Source organism: Podarcis filfolensis, assembly GCF_964270895.1.
Source record: "Podarcis filfolensis genome assembly, chromosome: 13".
NCBI classification, from domain to species: Eukaryota; Metazoa; Chordata; class Lepidosauria; order Squamata; family Lacertidae; genus Podarcis; species Podarcis filfolensis.
Window position 1 is genome coordinate 20,882,432 of NC_139615.1, and position 19,582 is coordinate 20,902,013.

Below are 19,582 nucleotides of genomic sequence, written 5' to 3' on the forward strand. Positions count from 1 at the left end.
ACGTGAGAATTCAGTAGATTGCTTTGACATCCCCACTCACATGTGAACAAATATAGAAGAGGAAGCTGAATCACACTGCAAAGCCCCACCCTCTCAGGTTCATACAACGCACCATAAGCTTTATAGTAAGAGAGGCAACTAGTGTATCATGACATGAAAAGGCTCCCCAATGCACATACAATAATTTAAAATCAAGGAGGACTGCAAATGAGCCAAAGGTGATGTACTGGAGTGGGCAGCATTTGACATGCTCCTCTTCCTACTTTTTTTTTTTTTTTGACTTGGAGTAGATGGCTCTTTGGCATCTTCCACCATGACTTGTTTTCTGTTTGCACGGAATAAGAAGGACTGTAGACTTGATTCTGCTCTCCAAACACATTCCTCAACTGGGAGAGACTGAAGTCTTGTAGATAAAATTTCCGTTAAGCTGCTGAAGAAAAGGGAACTACAAATATTGTGCTGTACACAAACATCCATAAAACACATCAGCATAAATCAACATTCCATAACAAAGAACTCACAATAATAACTTCATTCTTTTCTTCTGATAAGCTGTTCCCTGTTGTTCAGCTGAGGCTGCAATAAAAGAATATAACACTTTGGGGGGAAAATACAACCAAACAACCCAGCACTAGAAGCTAAGACAGAGAAGATCTCCACGGCTACCATATATTTCCCTTTAGTGCTCAAGTAACTAGGAACAAAAGATAACCAAACGCTACAAAAGACCAACATGCTGAAAGTGATGAACTTGGCTTCATTGAAACTGTCTGGCAACTTCCTGGCAAGGAAAGCCACAGTCAAACTTACAATTGCCAGGAAGCCCATGTAGATGAGGACACAGTAAAACATAGTCACAGACCCCTCATTACATTCTAGTATAATTTTATCAGTCAGTGAGTGCATGTCAACGTCTAGGAATGGGGGAGAGGTTGCCAGCCACACAATACAAATGCCTGTTTGAATAAGGGAACAGGAAAGAACAATGGAGTAGGCCAGTCTTTTCCCCACCCACTTCCTCATCCTGGAACCTGGTTTGGTGGCCATGAAAGCCAAAACCACTGTGATAGTCTTTGCTAGCACACAAGAAACAGCTACTGAGAAGATAATGCCGAAAGCAGTTTGTCGGAGGAGACATGTTGCATTCTCTGGTTGGCCAATGAATAATAAAGCACAAAGAAAGCAGAGCTGTAGGGAGATGAGGAGAGTGTAGGTGAGGTTTCGGTTGTTGGCTTTGACGATGGGAGTCTTGTGGTTCTTCAGAAATATTCCCAGCACCAGTGCTGTGATTAAAGCAAAGGAAAGAGAAAGGAAGGCTAAACTAATGCCTAAAGACTCTTCATAAGACAAGAAGCTTATATCCTTGGGAATGCATGTATCTTTCCTCTTGCTAGGATAGTTTTCATCTGAGCATTTATTACAGTCATTCATATCTGGAGAAAGAAAGATGTTTATTGCCATTAATTTCAACAGCATGCCATAATTGCTCTCATTTCACGTATCCATTAAAATCCAGTGAAACCGTCAGTGTTGATACTATAAAGTTGTTCGATGGATATAAAGTATCATCAGAGTGGAAATAGGAATGCTGCATTGAAAATGATGTGGTCATCCATTTGGGGCTTAATGTGGCATAAATGTTTTGATAACATCTCAATAACATTCTAAACATTCCTCTGGAAAACAGAACACAGCAGCCTTTGTGTTTGATCCAGAATAACTTAAGCAAACTTACACCGCTTGCATTTATTTCATTTGGAGGTGAGGGCAAGTAATGGCAAGTGAATCCTGCCGTCTGTGTCTATTGCTTACCCTCCCTGTTTGAAATCTTCCCATCTGGGCATGAGATGCAATCGTAGCAACAAAAAGGCTCCCCTTCCTTCACTTTCTTGCTAGATCCAGGTTGGCAACTCACAGTACATACGGAATGAGGCTGAACCTGAACCATAATGAAAGAGCATAATGATGATAAAAAGAATAATTATTAGGAAATCTTTCTGGTTCTGGGTATCTTTGTGTGGGGAGAGGGAGAAACTACTTGGTATGATATAGAAGATATTTTTCCGAACTAGAGAAAGCATTGCTGTTCACTGAAAGCCAGTATAAACACCCTTTATTTTCCACCGATATGGAGGTGTTTGGGCAGATCACTGTATAACCAAGTGCACACACTTCAGTGGGTGTATATGATTTTCAAAGGAAAGCAGTTTTAGAAATCTGGACCGATCCCCAGTGCTCATTCAATACTGGAACTCATTTGAAACAGGAGATACTTGGAGCCTACTTGGTTAAACCAGCTGTGCCATGTTATGGCATCTTCATCAAGGGTAAATGCACGATCTGGAGAAGCCTTTGGGTCCATTCTTCCAATTCTCACTCTATGAAAGGATTGGTTGGAGGAAATAATCCAGTTGATAATATCCAAGCCACTTAGTACCTCTCCATACTGGTTGAAGGAGACCTCATTTCCTGCAGTGTTGTTAAATGTGATACTTCTCAAAAAGCGGTGGAGCTAGATTGAAAAACAAAACAAAACAAAACAAAGGAAGGAATTTAGTGAAGACTGACTTTTGATCTTTCAAACAAAGATCTATTGTAGAGATGGTGAAACTTGTTCCTATAAAGGCATGTTCCTATAAAGACACAGGAAAACCTTTCTCATTTAATGTTGAATGGAGCCCAGAGTCAATGAATGGAGCCTGATATGGTGTATTTTCCAATAAATTTTCTCTGACACACATCCTGCTTTCTTGTTGTTTTTGTCAGTGTCCTACCTCTCAGGAGCAGTGTGGGATCACTTGATCTGATGAAGCATTTGTGGAATAGGGGATGCTAGGAGAGTGATGCAGATGCCTCTGGCTGCCATCACTGCTTCCTGGCTGGAATTGGAGCCGCATCTGAATTGATTGTGTGGGATCTCACAGCCCCACCCCCCACCATGGACATTTTCTGCTGGAATAAGCTCATTGACCTATTCCCCTTTCATCTGTGTAGTACCACCATTGTTTAGCTAAAATTTGCAAGCAATTCAATATTTCATACTAACTGAAAAGTATAGCTACAACACTGGTTTCCTCTTTCTCACACCCATGCAGAAAGTTGTAAATCCAGGCAGCAAAGAGCAGAGCAGTGAGGAACCCCAGTTTTTGGGAGGAAAAAACATTATTCCAAGGTGCTATGCAAGGTGAGAAACTTCTGCCCATTACCTTCCAAAACTGTTGGTTCCAATCCTTCTGTCTCTTTTTGTGAACCATTCCTCTGAAGTTAGATGAGGTCAACACATGCAAAGCATGGGCCACGGCATAAACAGCATTGTAGATGCTATAGCTGGGGCCTGTCATACTCATTTCAAAAAAATCCCCAGGAAGACTCTCCAGCTTTTCTTCTCCAGTGCAAATATTCCACTGCACCTTGCCAGCCATGGAATTTGGGAATTGACAGCCAAAGGCCTGTTGCCAGAAGTCCCTGAGAAAACCATCTCCATCTGTAATGGATGGATTTCTGCTCTTAACATATTGATGAAAACCTTCTAGTTCTTGCAAATGAATTGCAAAAGATATAGTGCCTTGGAACACATCTAAATCCCAATTCCTTTGAAAGCTATATGAAGTGAATAACACCTGGGCTGTTGTGATCCACACTTTACCTTTTATATTCATTGTCACAGGCACTATGTTTTTTAGATAGGGAAGCCATCTTAAAAATATCATTGCATAAGATTCTCCATAGACCAGCACTACGTTAGCTTTGCTGCTCATTATTTCATCATGCAATTTTGCCCCTACTTGAATCATGTCATCAGTTGCAGTGGCAAAACTAATTGTTGGAATTTTTTTTTGAAAGGCAAAGCAAATACCACTCTCTGCAAACATTGGGAGCACAGTGTGCACAAATCTTTCTCCATTGTCATTATCCATCACAAGGACCCCAATCCATGTCCATCTGAAATGCAGAAGCAAAGAGAGAATTCCTGCAAATTGGTGGCGTTCCTGGGGGGCCATCTGGTAGAAGGAAAATCCTGGGGTTTGATCATTCATCACTGGAGCAGGGCCATATGTTAGCTAAGGAGAGATTGGAGAAATAAATGTTAGGTTGGAAATTCTTATTTTAACATATCAAAAGTGGCATCATATCCTATGAATAATTATCCCTTAAAAGGGGCTATAGGTAATCAGCTGGTATTCACCACAAACCAATTAATAAAGGGACATCAGAAGATGTGTTACACTGAATCAGACAAGTAGTCAGGGTTGTGTCATTATGAATCTCAGTTATACTTTGTGACTATCATGTGACAATCATTTCATTCCCCATCCTTATTTATGAGGGTTTTCTTAGTCTTGGAACAATGAGAAGAGGAAGGAAGGAAGGGCCACCCATCCATTTCTAGTGTACCCCCTTCTGGTTCCAACCCACACAAAACCAAATCTGGAAAGACCAAGGAAGTATGAAAATGGTATTGGATTCAAATATTCCACACACAGACAGAAGTGCCCTACCTGTGGAATCTTATAGAGATGCAAGATAGTTGACATATGAAGGGAAGTTTCAGTGTCAAGTCCCCCAATGACAGCTGTCGGATTATTCTGGATATCACATATATAGTTGGGGAGAAATTTCTCCAGTGTGGATAAAAGTAGCATTGTGGAATGACAGGTCTTCCTTGCATTGACATAGCTGTCATAGATGTGGAAGCCCAAGGTGACGTTTGGTAAGATGTGATGGTTTTCATTGATCTCCTTTACTGCAAATGCTAAGGCCAGGATATGCTGGTAACCCTTAGGCACCACCCTAGAACAAGAGTTGCAATCTTTGTCAAAATGATATTTCGTACTGCTAAGTACTTTGCATTTAAACTCAGAAGTTAATTATTTTAGTGTGAGGTGGCCCTAATAAGGACCATAAGATGAAAGAATCAGATTTCAGCTTCAGAAGAGAAGTTTTCCTATTCATTCTACCAGGTTGCAGAAAGTTTATAAGAATGGATGCCTCTCAATAAAGTGTTATACATTTCCATGTGGAACAATGAGATTTTTTCCCCTTTTGGTATTCTATTAACTTCCTAAACCTAATACCACCATCCTCTCTATTTTCAATAAGAGATGGATTTGAAGGGAATTATTCCCAAATATGTATGTATAGAGTTGCTGCTCAAGCAAGTGTTCTAGGACTGTACATTTCAGTGACAAAATAAGTAGAAGTAAATAATAATAGCTAAGTTCTTACACAAGCTCTTCAGGCAACTCCTGTGGGACTTGTTCAGTGAAGGCTGCTGGATTGGAGAGGAAGCCACCATGAGAAGCAATGCCACCAATGATAAAATCTCCTGACTGATGGTACTTATGAAGTGGCTTATGTATATACTGAATCCTGCAGTTTGCTATGTGGACCTGACATGTCTTTTGAGTAAATAGTGCTAGTTGCAAGACAACAAAAACTGCTGTCTTCCATACAAGGGCACATCTAACTTTTATCCACATATTCATGTAATCCCTTCTACAGCACTGTCAATACATTAAAACTGGCTAACCTGAAAAGTAGTTTAATTTCACGAGAGGCTATATTTATAACATTTCCCACAAACTTTGCTTTGAGTTTTTACATTGGCCACTGAAATTGCACCATGGATTTGAGAAGCAGCAGAATTAATTATAGTCCTTTTGACTATAGGAAGGTGATTATTAAGTTAAAATGCTGAGTTCCCTGTAGGATTGCTGGAGAATAGTCAGAACTGTCATCTTAAATTCCCCTTGGTTATATAATATAGGAGCCGTAGTGCAGAGAGGAATTTTGAAGTTGTAGCCAAAGGAGATTCCAAAGTGTAAAGTGGTATATGTAGCAAGTTGGTATAAGGGCATGGCAACCTGGGTTCACAGCTCTGGTCACTGAGATCCAGCACCAAGGGCCTTCTGGTGGTTCCCTCATTGCAAGAAGTGAGGTTATAGGGAATCAGACAGAGACCCTTCTCGGTAGTGGCGCCCACCCTGTGGAACACCCTACCATCAGATGTCAAGGAAATAAGCAGCTATCCTATTTTTAAAAGATATCTGAAGGCAGCCCTGCTTAGGGAAGTTTTTAATATTTAATGCTGCATTGCTTTTAACACTCGATTGGGAGCCGCCAATCTCAACCAGATGGGCGGGGTATAAATAATAAATTATTATTATTATTATTATTATTATTATTATTATTAGGCATGACAGCAATTCTGTGTATAGTAGTTATTTGAGAGAGAGCTTCATTGACTCCTTTGAATTCTTAACTCAGCTGTCAGGAACTGGAGTCAGAAGTAGGTCACTAATAAAACACCCAGTGAGAGTGAGGTTAGCTTCTTATTTAAAGAAACCAAACCAACGCAGGCATAATGATCACAACAATTCATCCCAATAGGTCTTGCCCCAATGAGGCAGTTGTGAGGACTGAACATCCTTGCCTTTCCACTACTCTCTAAGGCTCCTCTCCTAGGCCATTCCCCAGCAACCGGAGGCTCTTTCCTCTTGTCTCTCTTTCCTCCCCCCTCTTCATTCCTTCTGTGTTTTAGAAGACCAGGGAGGAGGGGAGCTGGTCACAGCAGGAGGGTGAGACTCCCTGGCTTCCTCAGCTGTCTGCCCCCACTCCAGTCTCTGCTTCTGCCTTTGATTCTGGACTGCCTTTTGCCACAACCTCTTCCTGCTCACTAAACACTGTTACCCCTTCAGCTTGTGACACCTCCTCCTCTCAGCCTGCTCCCTCTTCTCCATCTGACTACTCATCATCATCCGACCACCAATCTCCTGGATCTGAGTCTTCTTCCCCTTGGAACAGCTGATGCACCCTACCACTCTTCTGCATCTAGCCAGTCCATGACATCAGCATGGTTTTTCAAATTTCAACATGCCAACCATATTTAGCTTCAAGAAAAGATATTTAGTGAGATAAAAGGCAACCTTTAGCTTTTAATTAAAAATATAAAATACTTGTAAACTGTTAGTATAAATGAGGAAGACTAGCAAAAGAAAAAATCCTGTCTCTGCTTAACAGTTTTCCCTAATCTCTGAGTTTTGTATGCTGTTTGTTCACAAGCAATAGCAAAACTTGAAAGGTTCATTATCTTTGCATTAGCAGAGAAGCCCCACCATTTGCCCTTGTGCTGCGGCAGATGACACCACTCCTGTTCTGGAGAAAAAACATCCCAGAACTGTGCTCTATCAGTTCCTGCTGCTGTTCACCATGACAAGAGGCATTTGGATTTGGCATATCAAGAAACAGACACCAGAAATAACAGCAACAAACTGTTTATTGAGGTTATTAATATTGTACATTTGGAAGCAATGTTGTTGTTGTTTAGTCGTTTAGTCGTGTCCGACTCTTCGTGACCCCATGGACCAGAGCACGCCAGGCACTCCTGTCTTCCACTGCCTCCTGCAGTTTGGTCAGACTCATGTTTGTAACTTCGAGAACACTGTCCAGCCATCTCGTCCTCTGTCGTCCCCTTCTCCTTGTGCCCTCCATCTTTCCCAACATCAGGGTCTTTTCCAGGGAGTCTTCTCTTCTCATGAGGTGGCCAAAGTATTAGAGCCTCAGCTTCACGATCTGTCCTTCCAGTGAGCACTCAGGGCTGATTTCCTTAAGAATAGATACGTTGGATCTTCTTGCAGTCCATGGGACTCTCAGGAGTCTCCTCCAGCACCATAATTCAAAAGCATCAATTCTTCGGCGATCAGCCTTCTTTATGGTCCAGCTCTCACTTCCTTACATCACTACTGGGAAAACCATGGCTTTAACTATACGGACCTTTGTTGGCAAGGTGATGTCTCTGCTTTTTAAGATGCTGTCTAGGTTTGCCATCGCCTTTCTCCCAAGGAGCAGGCGTCTTTTAATTTCGTGACTGCTGTCACCATCTGCAGTGATCATGGAGCCCAAGAAAGTAAAATCTCTCACTGCCTCCATTTCTTCCCCTTCTATTTGCCAGGAGGTGATGGGCCCAGTGGCCATGATCTTCGTTTTTTTGATGTTGAGCTTCAGACCATATTTTGCGCTCTCCTCTTTCACCCTCATTAAAAGGTTCTTTAATTCCGGCTTGGGATTCATCCAGCCCAGCCTTTCGCATGATGAATTCTGCATATAAGTTAAATAAGCAGGGAGACAATATACAGCCTTGCCGTACTCCTTTCCCAATTTTGAACCAATCAGTTGTTCCATATCCAGTTCTAACTGTAGCTTCTTGTCCCACATACAAATTTCTCAGGAGACAGATGAGGTGATCAGGCACTCCCATTTCTTTAAGAACTTGCCATAGTTTGCTGTGGTCGACACAGTCAAAGGCTTTTGCATAGTCAATGAAGCAGAAGTAGATGTCTTTCTGGAACTCTCTAGGTTTCTCCATAATCCAGCGCATGTTTGCAATTTGGTCTCTGGTTCCTCTGCCCCTTCGAAATCCAGCTTGCACTTCTGGGAGTTCTCGGTCCACATGCTGCTTAAGCCTGCCTTGTAGAATTTTAAGCATAACCTTGCTAGCATGTGAAATGAGTGCAATTGTGCGGTAGTTAGAGCATTCTTTGGCACTGCCCTTATTTGGGATTGGGATGTAGACTGATCTTCTCCAATCCTCTGGCCACTGTTGAGTTTTCCAAATTTGTTGGCATATTGAGTGTAGCACCTTAACAGCATCATCTTTTAAAAATAGGATGAGTAAAAACTGATACTTCTTGAAATAAAAATTGCCCGGTCAAAAAATATAGTTCAAAAGCTTTACTAACAGAACTTACTCCAAAACAAACTTAAAACAATAAAGTTGATGCATAACATTATGTCCTGATCCCAACTCAGACAAAAACATCATAGAAATATGAATATCTCAATGCAGAACTGAAATCAAAGCTCTGCCTCTCCAAATAGCCTGCATTTAAGCCTTAGGCTGTCTTTCTTGGAGAGACTCAAGAGATGCTGTTGACCTACTCCATCTAGTGAACACACTTTGCTCCTGACTCCAGTGCTTCTCCATTCATACTTCTGGCTACTAGGACAGTTTTGCTGATTGCTAAACCCCACTGGTGCAACCTTTTCCAGACTCCTTCTTTTGATCTTCACCAGCATAGTGTAACTATGACACAGGTGGAAAGTAGCTTAATACTGAAGCATCAGCTATCCACTTTCCCAACAGCTTTCATTGGTCTTTGCCAAACGATATAACCTGTATCAGTTGAGAAACTGGTGTCTTTTGTATAAAATGTTTCTGCTGATGGCTGCTGCAGGCCTTGCTGACCCTGATCCTTTTGTAAAATTGATTTATATTGTTTGATGTGTGACAAATATAGCTTTGCTCATGGTAAAACTTTAAGTGTATTTATTTATGTATCAAACCCTTGGTTCAGTGGTTAAAGCAGTCCCTTAGATCATTCCAGAAACAGCTACCAATACAGAGCTCCTCCTCTGTATTCAGCTTACTGAATATTTAGGATTCAGCACGGAATCTTAGTCTATTAGTTTTGATCAATCTTTCTCCTTACTGAAGCAAATATAATTCACAATTACAGAAGAGGGATAAATGTTAGTCAAGCACATGTAAAAATATAGAGTAACAGGCCAATAATGCAATATAATCAAATCTCTTGAACTGCAGAGTAAGGCACAAGGCTTGATTATTATTAATGCTAGAGCAATAATAGTATCTCCTAGAAGATGTGATACAGTATACAAAAAAGTAGCAACTCTCTTTTGAAGAGGAAAAAATTATGGTACCTATTTAAGATTGATTATACCTTCCCAGTTAACAGAGAGGTATATCTATTTCTGTTCAAAGCAAAACTACCATTTTACAGCATATCTGTATCTGTTTTGTAGCCCTTAAAGTTTATTATTTTTGAGGAGAAGGGGAAAAGTAAAAGAGATTGGCTTTCTTCTCTGGAGTCTTGCATTTTTTTTAAAAAGTATTCATTTAAACAAAAATATTTATTTCAGTGACACAAGAAGAGGAAAGAAAGAAAAACAACAGAACTGAATGTAAAGGAAATTTAAACATACAAAGAAAGTGCAAATCTAGCTTGAGTCACGAAAATTTGTTGAAAATAATTACTGGAGTTGAGGGTAGTAAAAATGCTTTATTTATAAATATCAGGAAATGGTCCTCGAGGTCTTATGATATTCTCACTTAAAAGTAACTAAGCATTCCAAATTGCAGCCTATTTCAAAGGAAGCATTTGAACATCGTTATAATGATAAACATATTTTTAATTGCCCACATTCCCCCCCAAACGTTTTTGTTTGTTTGTCCTGTATTATACCTTCATTGCTGAGTTATTTATTCCGCAGTAGCTTTGGACCAGATTTGATGATACGATACATCATTATTTAGTTCCTCTCATCATTTCCATATTCTCATACTGGCGGCTATCAATAACAACATAATCAATTATTTATCCAAACTATATTTGGCCCACCTCTTACCCCTAGTAATGCTAATGAAGGAACTGGTATCAGTGCTGGTTTGGTAATTAAATTAATTTCTAGGAAAACAAACTCCCCAAAGTGGAAATATGTGACACTACGGGGTGTTTTTTTTAATAAAAAAAACAACACCTGCATTTAGGGGACAGATTGGAGTTAATGGATGGTAAAATTACCAGGGTATAATATCACCTAAGGAGTATCTTAAAAATAGGGGAGAAATAGATGAATCTTTGCTGAATTAATTTCGTAGGCATCTTGTTCCATATTATTTTCTATTTAATGAGGTAAATATTAGAACACAAATTTATAGGAAATCTTGTATAATTGATGTGTTGATCATATATAAAAAACTGGGTTTTATTTTTGTAGATAAAAGAAGAAAGTGTGGATTGGGTGGGAATTAGTTGCATTCATCTAGATTTGAAAGTTGCAACTGTAGTTTTTAAGCAAGGGACTTTTCTGTGCTTTTTTTGGATTCCAAGTGATTTTTTTTCCCAGCCAAGGAGAATTAGACAACAGTGAAATATGTATAAGCCTTTATATATATGTATGCACAAATATTTGATGTATACACAGAGAGAAAAATGCACAAACACCCTTTTGTTTAGAAAAGGACAGTCTCCCCCCCCTTTCTTTAGTTTTTCTTCCTTATTAGCTGCTCCCTATTGTTCAGGTGAGGCCTGAAAACAATAATATAACATTTTGGGGAAAAGATGCAACCCAGCAGTCCAGCACCAGAGGCTAAGATAGAGAAGATCTCCACAGCAACCATGTATTTTCCCTTGGTGCTCAGATAGGATGGAATAAAGGATAGCCAAACACTGCAAAAGACCAACATGCTGAAAGTGATGAACTTGGCTTCATTGAAACTGTCAGGTAATTTTCTGGCAAGGAAAGCAACAATGAAACTAATAATTGCCAGGAAGCCCATATAGCTCAGAACAACATAAAACATTGTCACAGACCCCTCATTGCATTCTAGTATAATTTCTTTAGCCACTGAGTAACTGTCAACATCTGGAAATGGGGGAAAGGTTGCTAGCCACACAATACAGATCCCTGCCTGGACAAAGGAGCAGCAAAGGACAATGGTGTTGGCCAATCCCTTCCCCACCCATCTCCTCATCCTGGATCCAGGTTTGGTGGCAATGAAAGCCAGAACCACAGTGATGGTTTTTGCCAATACACAAGAAACAGCCACTGAGAAGATGATGCCAAAAGCGGTTTGTCGGAGGAGACATGTCAGCTTCTCTGGTTGGCCCAGGAAGAGCAGTGCACAAAGGAAGCAGAGCAGGAGAGAAATGAGGAGAGTGTAGGTGAGGTTCCTGTTGTTTGCAATGACTATGGGAGTGTCATGGTGCTTCACAAATGTACCCAGCACCAGAGCTGTGATCAGAGAAAATGAAAGCAAAAAGCAGACTAAACTGATGCCCAAAGGTTCTTCATAAGACAAGAAGCTTATATCCTTGGGAACACATGCATCTTGGTTCTTGCTTGCATAGTGTTTGTCTGAGCATTTATCACAGTCACTCATATCTGGAAAAATGAAAGGTACAGTCCCCAGTTAATACACATTCCATCCATCACATCAACATTGAGGGATGCTCAAAAGCTGTAACATGACTTGGTAATTCAGAAGATATTTTGGTTACATTAATATTCCCAACGTAAAATCATTTTTAGAAATACATAAATTCATTAAAAATGACTTTCAAGTACTTGCAGTTATATTATACATTAATATTATTTACAGAACCTCGGGTTAAGTACTTAATTTGTTCCGGAGGTCTGTTCTTAACCTGAAACTGTTCTTAACCTGAAGCACATTTTAGCTAATGGAGCCTCCTGCTGCTGCCTCGCCGCTGGAGCATGATTTCTGTTCTCATCCTGAAGCAAAGTTCTTAACTCGAGGTACTATTTCTGGGTTAGCGGAGACTGTAACCTGAAGCGTATGTAACCTGAAGCGTATGTAACCAGAGGTACCACTGTACTTGACATATTCAGAAGATAAAATTAAAATTCTTTCATTTTCCGAAAGCAGTATATATGCTTCTTAATCAAATGTAGACTTAGCAAGCTAATTACTGTTCAGTCACCAAGATAATATAGTGGAACCCTGGTTTTCGAATGTAATCTGCTCCAGGAGACCGTTCGACTTCTGAAATGTTCGAAAACTGAGGAGCAATGGGTGGTCTGCAAAATCCATTGAGAAAATTGAAAAACATGCAGTAGAAGCTGTTTGAATTCTGAGGCACGTTCAAAAATGGAAGCAGGTATGATAAGAAAGGCATGCTAAATTTATCCCATGTTTGTGAAAAAGTAATGGTAGCTGGTTACATAATTAAGTTGGAGAGATCTCAAAGGAAAAGATGAGGTACTGACTAAATATGCATGGTTACTGAATATATAGGGTGCATCAAGATTACATTATTTGGGTGTGGGATTCAATCACATATATGCAAATTCAAGTTCTGCCATTAAAGTGGATTTGGAGCTCTTGCACAAGAATGCCCCACCTCAAAAAGCACAGACTTTTTACAATATGGAAAGTGATTAGGAAGTACACTGGAAAATTTGAGATTACCATTTTTTCCATGTATAAGGTGCCCCCATATATAAGGCTACCCTTATTCTTTTGAACCCAAAATTAAGGAAGCAAAACCCAAAAATAGAAGTGAAAATCAGGATGATCTGTGTTTATCTTTTTTTGGGCAATCGCCTCCGGGGAAGCGAAGGGAAGGAGGCTCCCAAGTAGGATACCGAGGAAGAGCTAGGGGAAGGCAGCACTCACTCTGTGCCGGGCTATGCCGTCGAGCAAACTAAGCTGAGGAAGGTGGTGAGAGGGCATGGGGCAGGGCGGTAGAGAGGGGAAGCGAGAAAAAAAGGAAAGAAGGGCAAGGAGAGGTAGCTGAGGCAGCTCTCCGTGGTGGCGGTGGCAGCCGCTCTTATTCCGGTGGTTGAGCCAGCAGGGGCTTCAGGAGGCGAGCCAGTCATTAGCATGCAGCCCGGAGGGGGAGGAGAAAGGGGGAATGGCAGCAGGAGGGACCGCCTCAGCCCGCCCAAGCCAAAATCCTGGACATATGCTCAAAGAGTTTAACAAATCCTCCAGGATGCCCATGTTCCGTGTACAAGATGACCCCCATTTTTTTACTATTTTTGAAAAGCAAAAACCCTCGTCTTATACACGGAAAAATATGGTACATTTGCTTGATGCAACCTTTTCTAACATTTGCACAAACTAAGCAGAATGAGTACACAATAAACAGCTGCTTCTGTTTTTTCTCAAACAAATGGCATGTAAACATTGAGCACACAAATCAGAATTAAGGCTTAATAAAGAGAATGCTTGGAAGTAACCTCAGTGGGTAACATTTGGTCCCCTTGAAAGCAAGTGGACCAGTTAGTCATAAGAAAATGTGTGTGCAATGGCGGGGATGGCTGGTGCGGATGCATTTGAACGGCAAGCCACGCCCCCGCCGAGCTTCCCTATTGGGTGCCCAACCAAGGAGGGGCGTGACATGCCAACCCCGGAGTTGAAGCAGGGGGCGGAGCGCCCCCTGCATGACACGGGAATCGTCTCCCGCTCACAACCTCTGCCCTCTGGGAGGAGGAGAGGCTTTGTCCCATTCTTTTTAAGGGAAACTCAATGGAAGTACTGTATCTGGATCCAAATTTCTGTGTATTTCTCTTACCTTCCTGGTTTGAAATCTTTCCCTCTGGGCATGGGATGCAATCATAGCAGCAAAATGGTTCTCCTTCCTTCACTTTCTTCCTTGATCCTGCGTGACAATTCTCAGTACAGACAGAAAGGGGCCGAACCTAACCAGTAAATGAAGGAGAAACATGAGAATAATCTGGAACCGGCCAGGTTCTGGAGACCTTCCCTATGTTGCTAAATTGTCACAACATTTCAGTAAGCCGTAGATCAGCTCTGCAGAGAGTAATTCATCATCGTCTGTATTAAAACAATGAATACAAAGGAGATATTATACATATTTTACCAGATTGCATGATATTACCCCCCCTTTGGGATGGAAAGTGTGCACAATTTGATCCTGGACAAATATGTGAATTTACATCCACTAAAAAAAAGAGAGAATTTTGTAAGTTTCCTGATTCTCCAGTGAACATTATCTTAGACATCAAAGCATAGAACAATTGCTCATTGAAAAATGAATCTCTTTTGAATTAGCTAAGAATGTGACTCCACCTGATTAAACCATCCATGCCATGTTATGGCATCTTCATGAAGGGTGAAGGCTTGGTCTGGAGGAGCCTCAGGATCCATCCTCCCAACTTTTACCCTATGAAAGGACTGGTTGGAGGAAATAACCCAGTTGATCACATCCAAGGTAGATATTACCTCCCCATTCTGATTGAAGGACACTGTGTCTCCAGCACTGTTGTTAAATGAGACACCTCTCAGAAAATGATGGAGCTAGAATCAAAAGAGAGAAGGCAAGCATTTAGAAGAGGGTGGATCTGAATGTTTCAAAGAGAGCTCTAGTGCAAAGAGTGTAGCCCCGCTGCCTGCAACATACATGTAGCCTATTTTAGGCTCACACATAGTCTGCAGTGTTCTCTATACTCCACTCCCCATTAGCACTGCTAAGGTGTAGTCTAAAGTGTGTGGGGGTGGGTGGTTGGGGGAGGGAATCCTATTTGTTTGACAGGCTTCAGATGGAGGTAAAGGTAAAGGGCCCCCTGACCGTTATGTCCAGTCGCGGATGACCTTGGGGTTGCAGTGCTCATCTCGCTTTACTGGCCGAGGGAGCCGGTGTACAGCTTCCAGGTCATGTGGCCAGCATGACTAAGCTTTTGATAATATTTCTTGGAGTTTTATGAAGAAAAATCTTCAGGGGATGGGGGTTGGTCAAGGTTTCGAAAACGGTATAGGTGCAATTTATTCAGAACAAAAGGCAAAATTGATAGTTAATAACGTGGTGACAGAAGAATTTAAGATGGAGAAAGGGACACGACAAGGCTGCCCAATTTCCCCATTGCTTTTTATTTCGGTCCTGGAGGTTTTGCTAAACCTGATTAGAAGGGACCATCTGATTAAAGGTATTCAGGTCGGAGCTAAACAGTACAAACTTAAAGCGTTTGCAGATGACTTAGTATTGACATTACAGGAGCCAGAATCTAGTACCAAAAGAGTATTAGAATTGATTCAGGAATTTGGTCAAGTGGTAGGATTTAAGTTGAACAAGTTCTTGAGAAAAATTTAACACCGATTGGGAAAGAGAGGTTTCAGAAGGAGATGGGTTTAACACTGGTTAAGAAAGTAAAATACCTGGGGGTTAACATGACCGCTAAAAACTTAAATTTATTTAAAGATAATTGCGAGAACTGTTGGTCAGAAGTGAAAAAGGATCTTGAAATATGGTCAAATTTGAAGCTTTCCTTGTTTGGTCGAATTGCCGTTATAAAAATGAATGTATTGCCAAGAATGTTATTTTTATTTCAATCATTGCAAATTTTGGACAAAATGGACTGTTTCAAGAAGTGGCAGAGAGATATTTCTAGATTTGTCTGGCAGGGCAAGAAGCCCAGAATAAAATTTAAAATATTAACTGATGCAAAGGATAAAGGTGGATTTGCCCTGCCAGACCTTAAACTTTATTATGAATCAGCAGCATTTTGCTGGTTGAAAGAATGGCTGCTTCTTGAGAACACAGACATTTTGGATTTAGAAGGTTTTAACAATGTTTTTGGGTGGCATGAATATCTGTGGTATGACAAGGTTAAAGCACACAAAGCATTTAAAAACCATATTGTCAGAAGAGCATTGTTTAATGTCTGGACAAGATTTAAAGATTAACTTGAAAATAAAACCCCAAGGTGGCTATCACCGATGGAAGCGAAGGCTCAGAAAAAGCTCAATATGGAGGCCAAATGGCCAAAATATTGGGAGATTTTGGAACAGGAGGGTGACAAACTGAAATTGCAGAGTTTTGAGAAACTAAAAGATAAAGTGCGAGATTGGCTTCATTATTATCAAATAAGGGAGGTTTACAACTTGGACAAAAAAACTGGTTTCCAGGTGGAAAAATCAAAATTGGAAACAGAACTGTTAGATCCCAAAGCTAAGATATTATCAAGAATGTATAACTTGCTGTTGAGATGGAACACTCAGGATGAAACGGTTAAATCTGCTATGATAAAATGGGCACAAGATGTTGGACATAACATAATGTTTGCTGACTGGGAACAGTTGTGGACCACAGGTATGTACGGCATGTAATGCCTTAAGAGAGAATATTATGAAAATGGTATACAGGTGGTACATGACACCAGTCAAGCTCGCAAAAATATATCATTTGCCTGATAATAAGTGTTGGAAATGTAAAGAAAATGAAGGTACATTCTTTCACCTTTGGTGGACGTGCCCAAAGATTAAGGCTTTCTGGGAAATGATCTATAATGAAATGAAAAAGGTATTTAAATATACCTTCCTGAAGAAACCAGAGGCCTTTCTCCTGGGCATGGTCGGCCAATTGGTGCCAAAGAAGGACAGAACTTTCTTTATGTATGCAACAACAGCAACAAGAATTCTCATCGCAAAGTATTGGAAGACACAAGATTTACCCACCTTGGAAGAATGGCAGATGAAAGTGATAGACTATATGGAACTGGCGGAAATGACTGGCAGAATCCGAGACCAGGGAGAAGAGTTGGTGGAAGAAGATTGGAAGAAGTTTAAAGACTATTTGCAGAAACATTGTAAAATTAATGAATGCTAAAATGATGCTGGATTGAAATGAAGTGGCTTTAGCAATAAGGTTAAAAAGAATATGTAAAAATGGACTGATAACTAGATGAAAATATAAAGTTATAATATGTTAAGAATTAAGATAAAATTAAAGAGGGAAAGGATTTGCTGAATTAACTATGTGAATTTGAATACAAAAAAGGGAGGTGTGAGGAGGTCAGGAAACAAGTAATTGAAATATAAGATACGAAAAGATTGATCTGTTTTTAATTGTTTTTTTATTTTTTCATGTATGTTGTATTTTTCTTTGCATTTTTGTATTTTTTTTCTTTTTCTTTTTCTTTTCTTATTCTGTAACTTTCTTTTGTCTGTAAAATTTCAATAAATATCTTTTTTTTTTAAAAAAAGCATGACTAAGCTGCTTCTGGTGAACCAGAGCAGTGCACGGAAATACCGTTTACCTTCCCGCCGGAGAGATACCTATTCATCTACTTGCATTTGACATGCTTTCGAACTGCTAGGTGGGCAGGAACAGGGACCGAGCAACGAGAGCTCACACTGTCCTGGAGAGGGAAGTGTTAATTCCTCCCAACATCATATTTTAGTGAATGAGATCATAACTGACAATTGGGGGTAATAGTGAGAGAGAGAAAAGGAATGAATGGGTGTGTGAATAGGTACATAAAGTAGTAAATAAATGTCTTTCTGTGCATCTGTACATGGACAATGTATGCATGTAGAGTTCAACGCTGAAAGTGTACTGGCCATCATGCATACTTGGACAGTTATGAAGTACAAGACTGAAGGAAGATACAATCACCCTTTACGACCCAGATATTGCAAACAGGGATGCTACAAAATTAGCAGAGTTGCCAGCATACACATTGTTCATAAACAACAAGGAGTATTGTGCAAAATTTGAAAGACTCTCAAATCACATTTCTTTGTTTTCTATACTGTAACAGAATTATGTAATTATATCTGTGGAAAGTATTATTAAAATTTAGTTTTCCTTTCTCACTGCCAGGAAGGGCAGGGAGGAGAACAAAATGGTTAGTGGTTAGGGAAATCAAAACCTAGTATATATTCCATGCAATGTATGGATTTCTTGCCCCTTACCTGCCAAAACTGCTGCTTCTGAAGCTTCTGTCTCCCTCTACTCAGCATTTGTGAGTGTTTGGGTATTGCTAAAGACATGGTATGTAAAGCATGTGCCATGGCATAGACAGCATTGTAGATGCTGTAGCTTTGACCTTGCATTGTCACTTCAAAGAGAGATGCAGGAAGGTTCTCTAAATTCTCCATTCCTGTGCAGATATCCCCCATCACATCATCCAGAACGCGATGTGGAAATACACAGCCAAACGCATGTTGCCAGAAATCCCAGATGAAATCATCACCTTCTGCATTCAAAGGGTTTCTGCTCTCAATGTATTGATGAAATCCTGATAGATCATTGGAGTGAATTCTGAAGGATATACCACCATTGAATATTTCTGCATCCCAATCCCGCTGAAAGGCCAATGAATTGAACTCCACTTGGGCTGTCGATATCCATACTTTACCTTTTACGTTCGTTTTCGTGCTCCCAAGCATTGATAGATATGGAAGCCATCTCAAAAATATAGTGGTCGAAGCTTCTCCATAGGCCACCACAACATTGGCTTTGCTACCCATCACTCTATCGTGTATTTTAGCCCCTTGTTGCATCAGAGTGAATCCTTCAGTGAGAAAACTAAATTTGGGGATTGTTTCTAGAAAGGCAAAACAAATACCTCTGTTTGAAAAGAGTGGGAGCACATTTTGTACAAATCTTTCTCCATTGTCATTGTCAACCACAGCGACCCCAATCCACGTCCACTTGAAATGCAGAAGCAAAGAAAGAATCCCTGCAAACTGGTGGCTTTCTGGGGGGGCCATCTGGTAAAAAGGTAGTCCTGGGATTTTAGTATTCATCACTGGAGTGGGGCCATATATGAGCTAAAGAGATATTTGTTGGGAAAATGGAGAGAGAGAAAAAAAACACCCTCAATTTATATAGCTGTGTTATGCATGGTGAAATGCAGTTGACATGTGCATTTGAACATCCATCTTCATTCACACAAGGATCTCAGTCTGCATCAGCAACCACCCAGTTTTTGTTAAAGCTTTTCACAGTGAAAAGGTATTGGCTTAGGCATTGGATCTCTCAAGCAAGTGGGTTTATTCACCAGTAGGTGGAGCCTGTTAATGCTAATCCAACTATAGGCTCTCCCCTGATGTCACCGAGGGTCATGCCATGGCCTCCCGCCAAGCAGGCATCGGACAGAGATACACGACCGCCAGATTCCTTTAACGGAATACCCCTAAATTGAAGGCATAGGCGATGGCCACACCTAGCTCTTCGACACACCACAACACATTATTCCAATGCCTAACCTACCCACCAATACCACAAAAGTT

The 19,582-nt window shown here is 40.5% G+C and overlaps 2 protein-coding genes across 2 annotated transcripts; both read right to left on the reverse strand.

The window, feature by feature from the left end:
- Nucleotides 1–531: 531 nt before the first annotated feature.
- Nucleotides 532–9,075, reverse strand: LOC310747362 (vomeronasal type-2 receptor 26-like; the record flags this gene model as incomplete). Its single annotated transcript, XM_083581726.1, has 6 exons — nucleotides 532–1,433; nucleotides 1,813–1,939; nucleotides 2,285–2,512; nucleotides 3,207–4,061; nucleotides 4,500–4,791; nucleotides 8,990–9,075. The coding sequence occupies 6 exons, from the start codon at nucleotides 9,073–9,075 to the stop codon at nucleotides 532–534; spliced, it is 2,490 nt and encodes an 829-aa protein (XP_083437852.1).
- A 1,987-nt stretch (nucleotides 9,076–11,062) lies between these two features.
- On the reverse strand, nucleotides 11,063–19,096 carry LOC310746575 (vomeronasal type-2 receptor 26-like; the record flags this gene model as incomplete). The annotated part of the gene is made up of 4 exons (XM_083580467.1): nucleotides 11,063–11,964; nucleotides 14,121–14,247; nucleotides 14,639–14,866; nucleotides 18,260–19,096. The coding sequence occupies 4 exons, from the start codon at nucleotides 19,094–19,096 to the stop codon at nucleotides 11,063–11,065; spliced, it is 2,094 nt and encodes a 697-aa protein (XP_083436593.1).
- Between the last annotated feature and the right edge of the window lie 486 nt (nucleotides 19,097–19,582).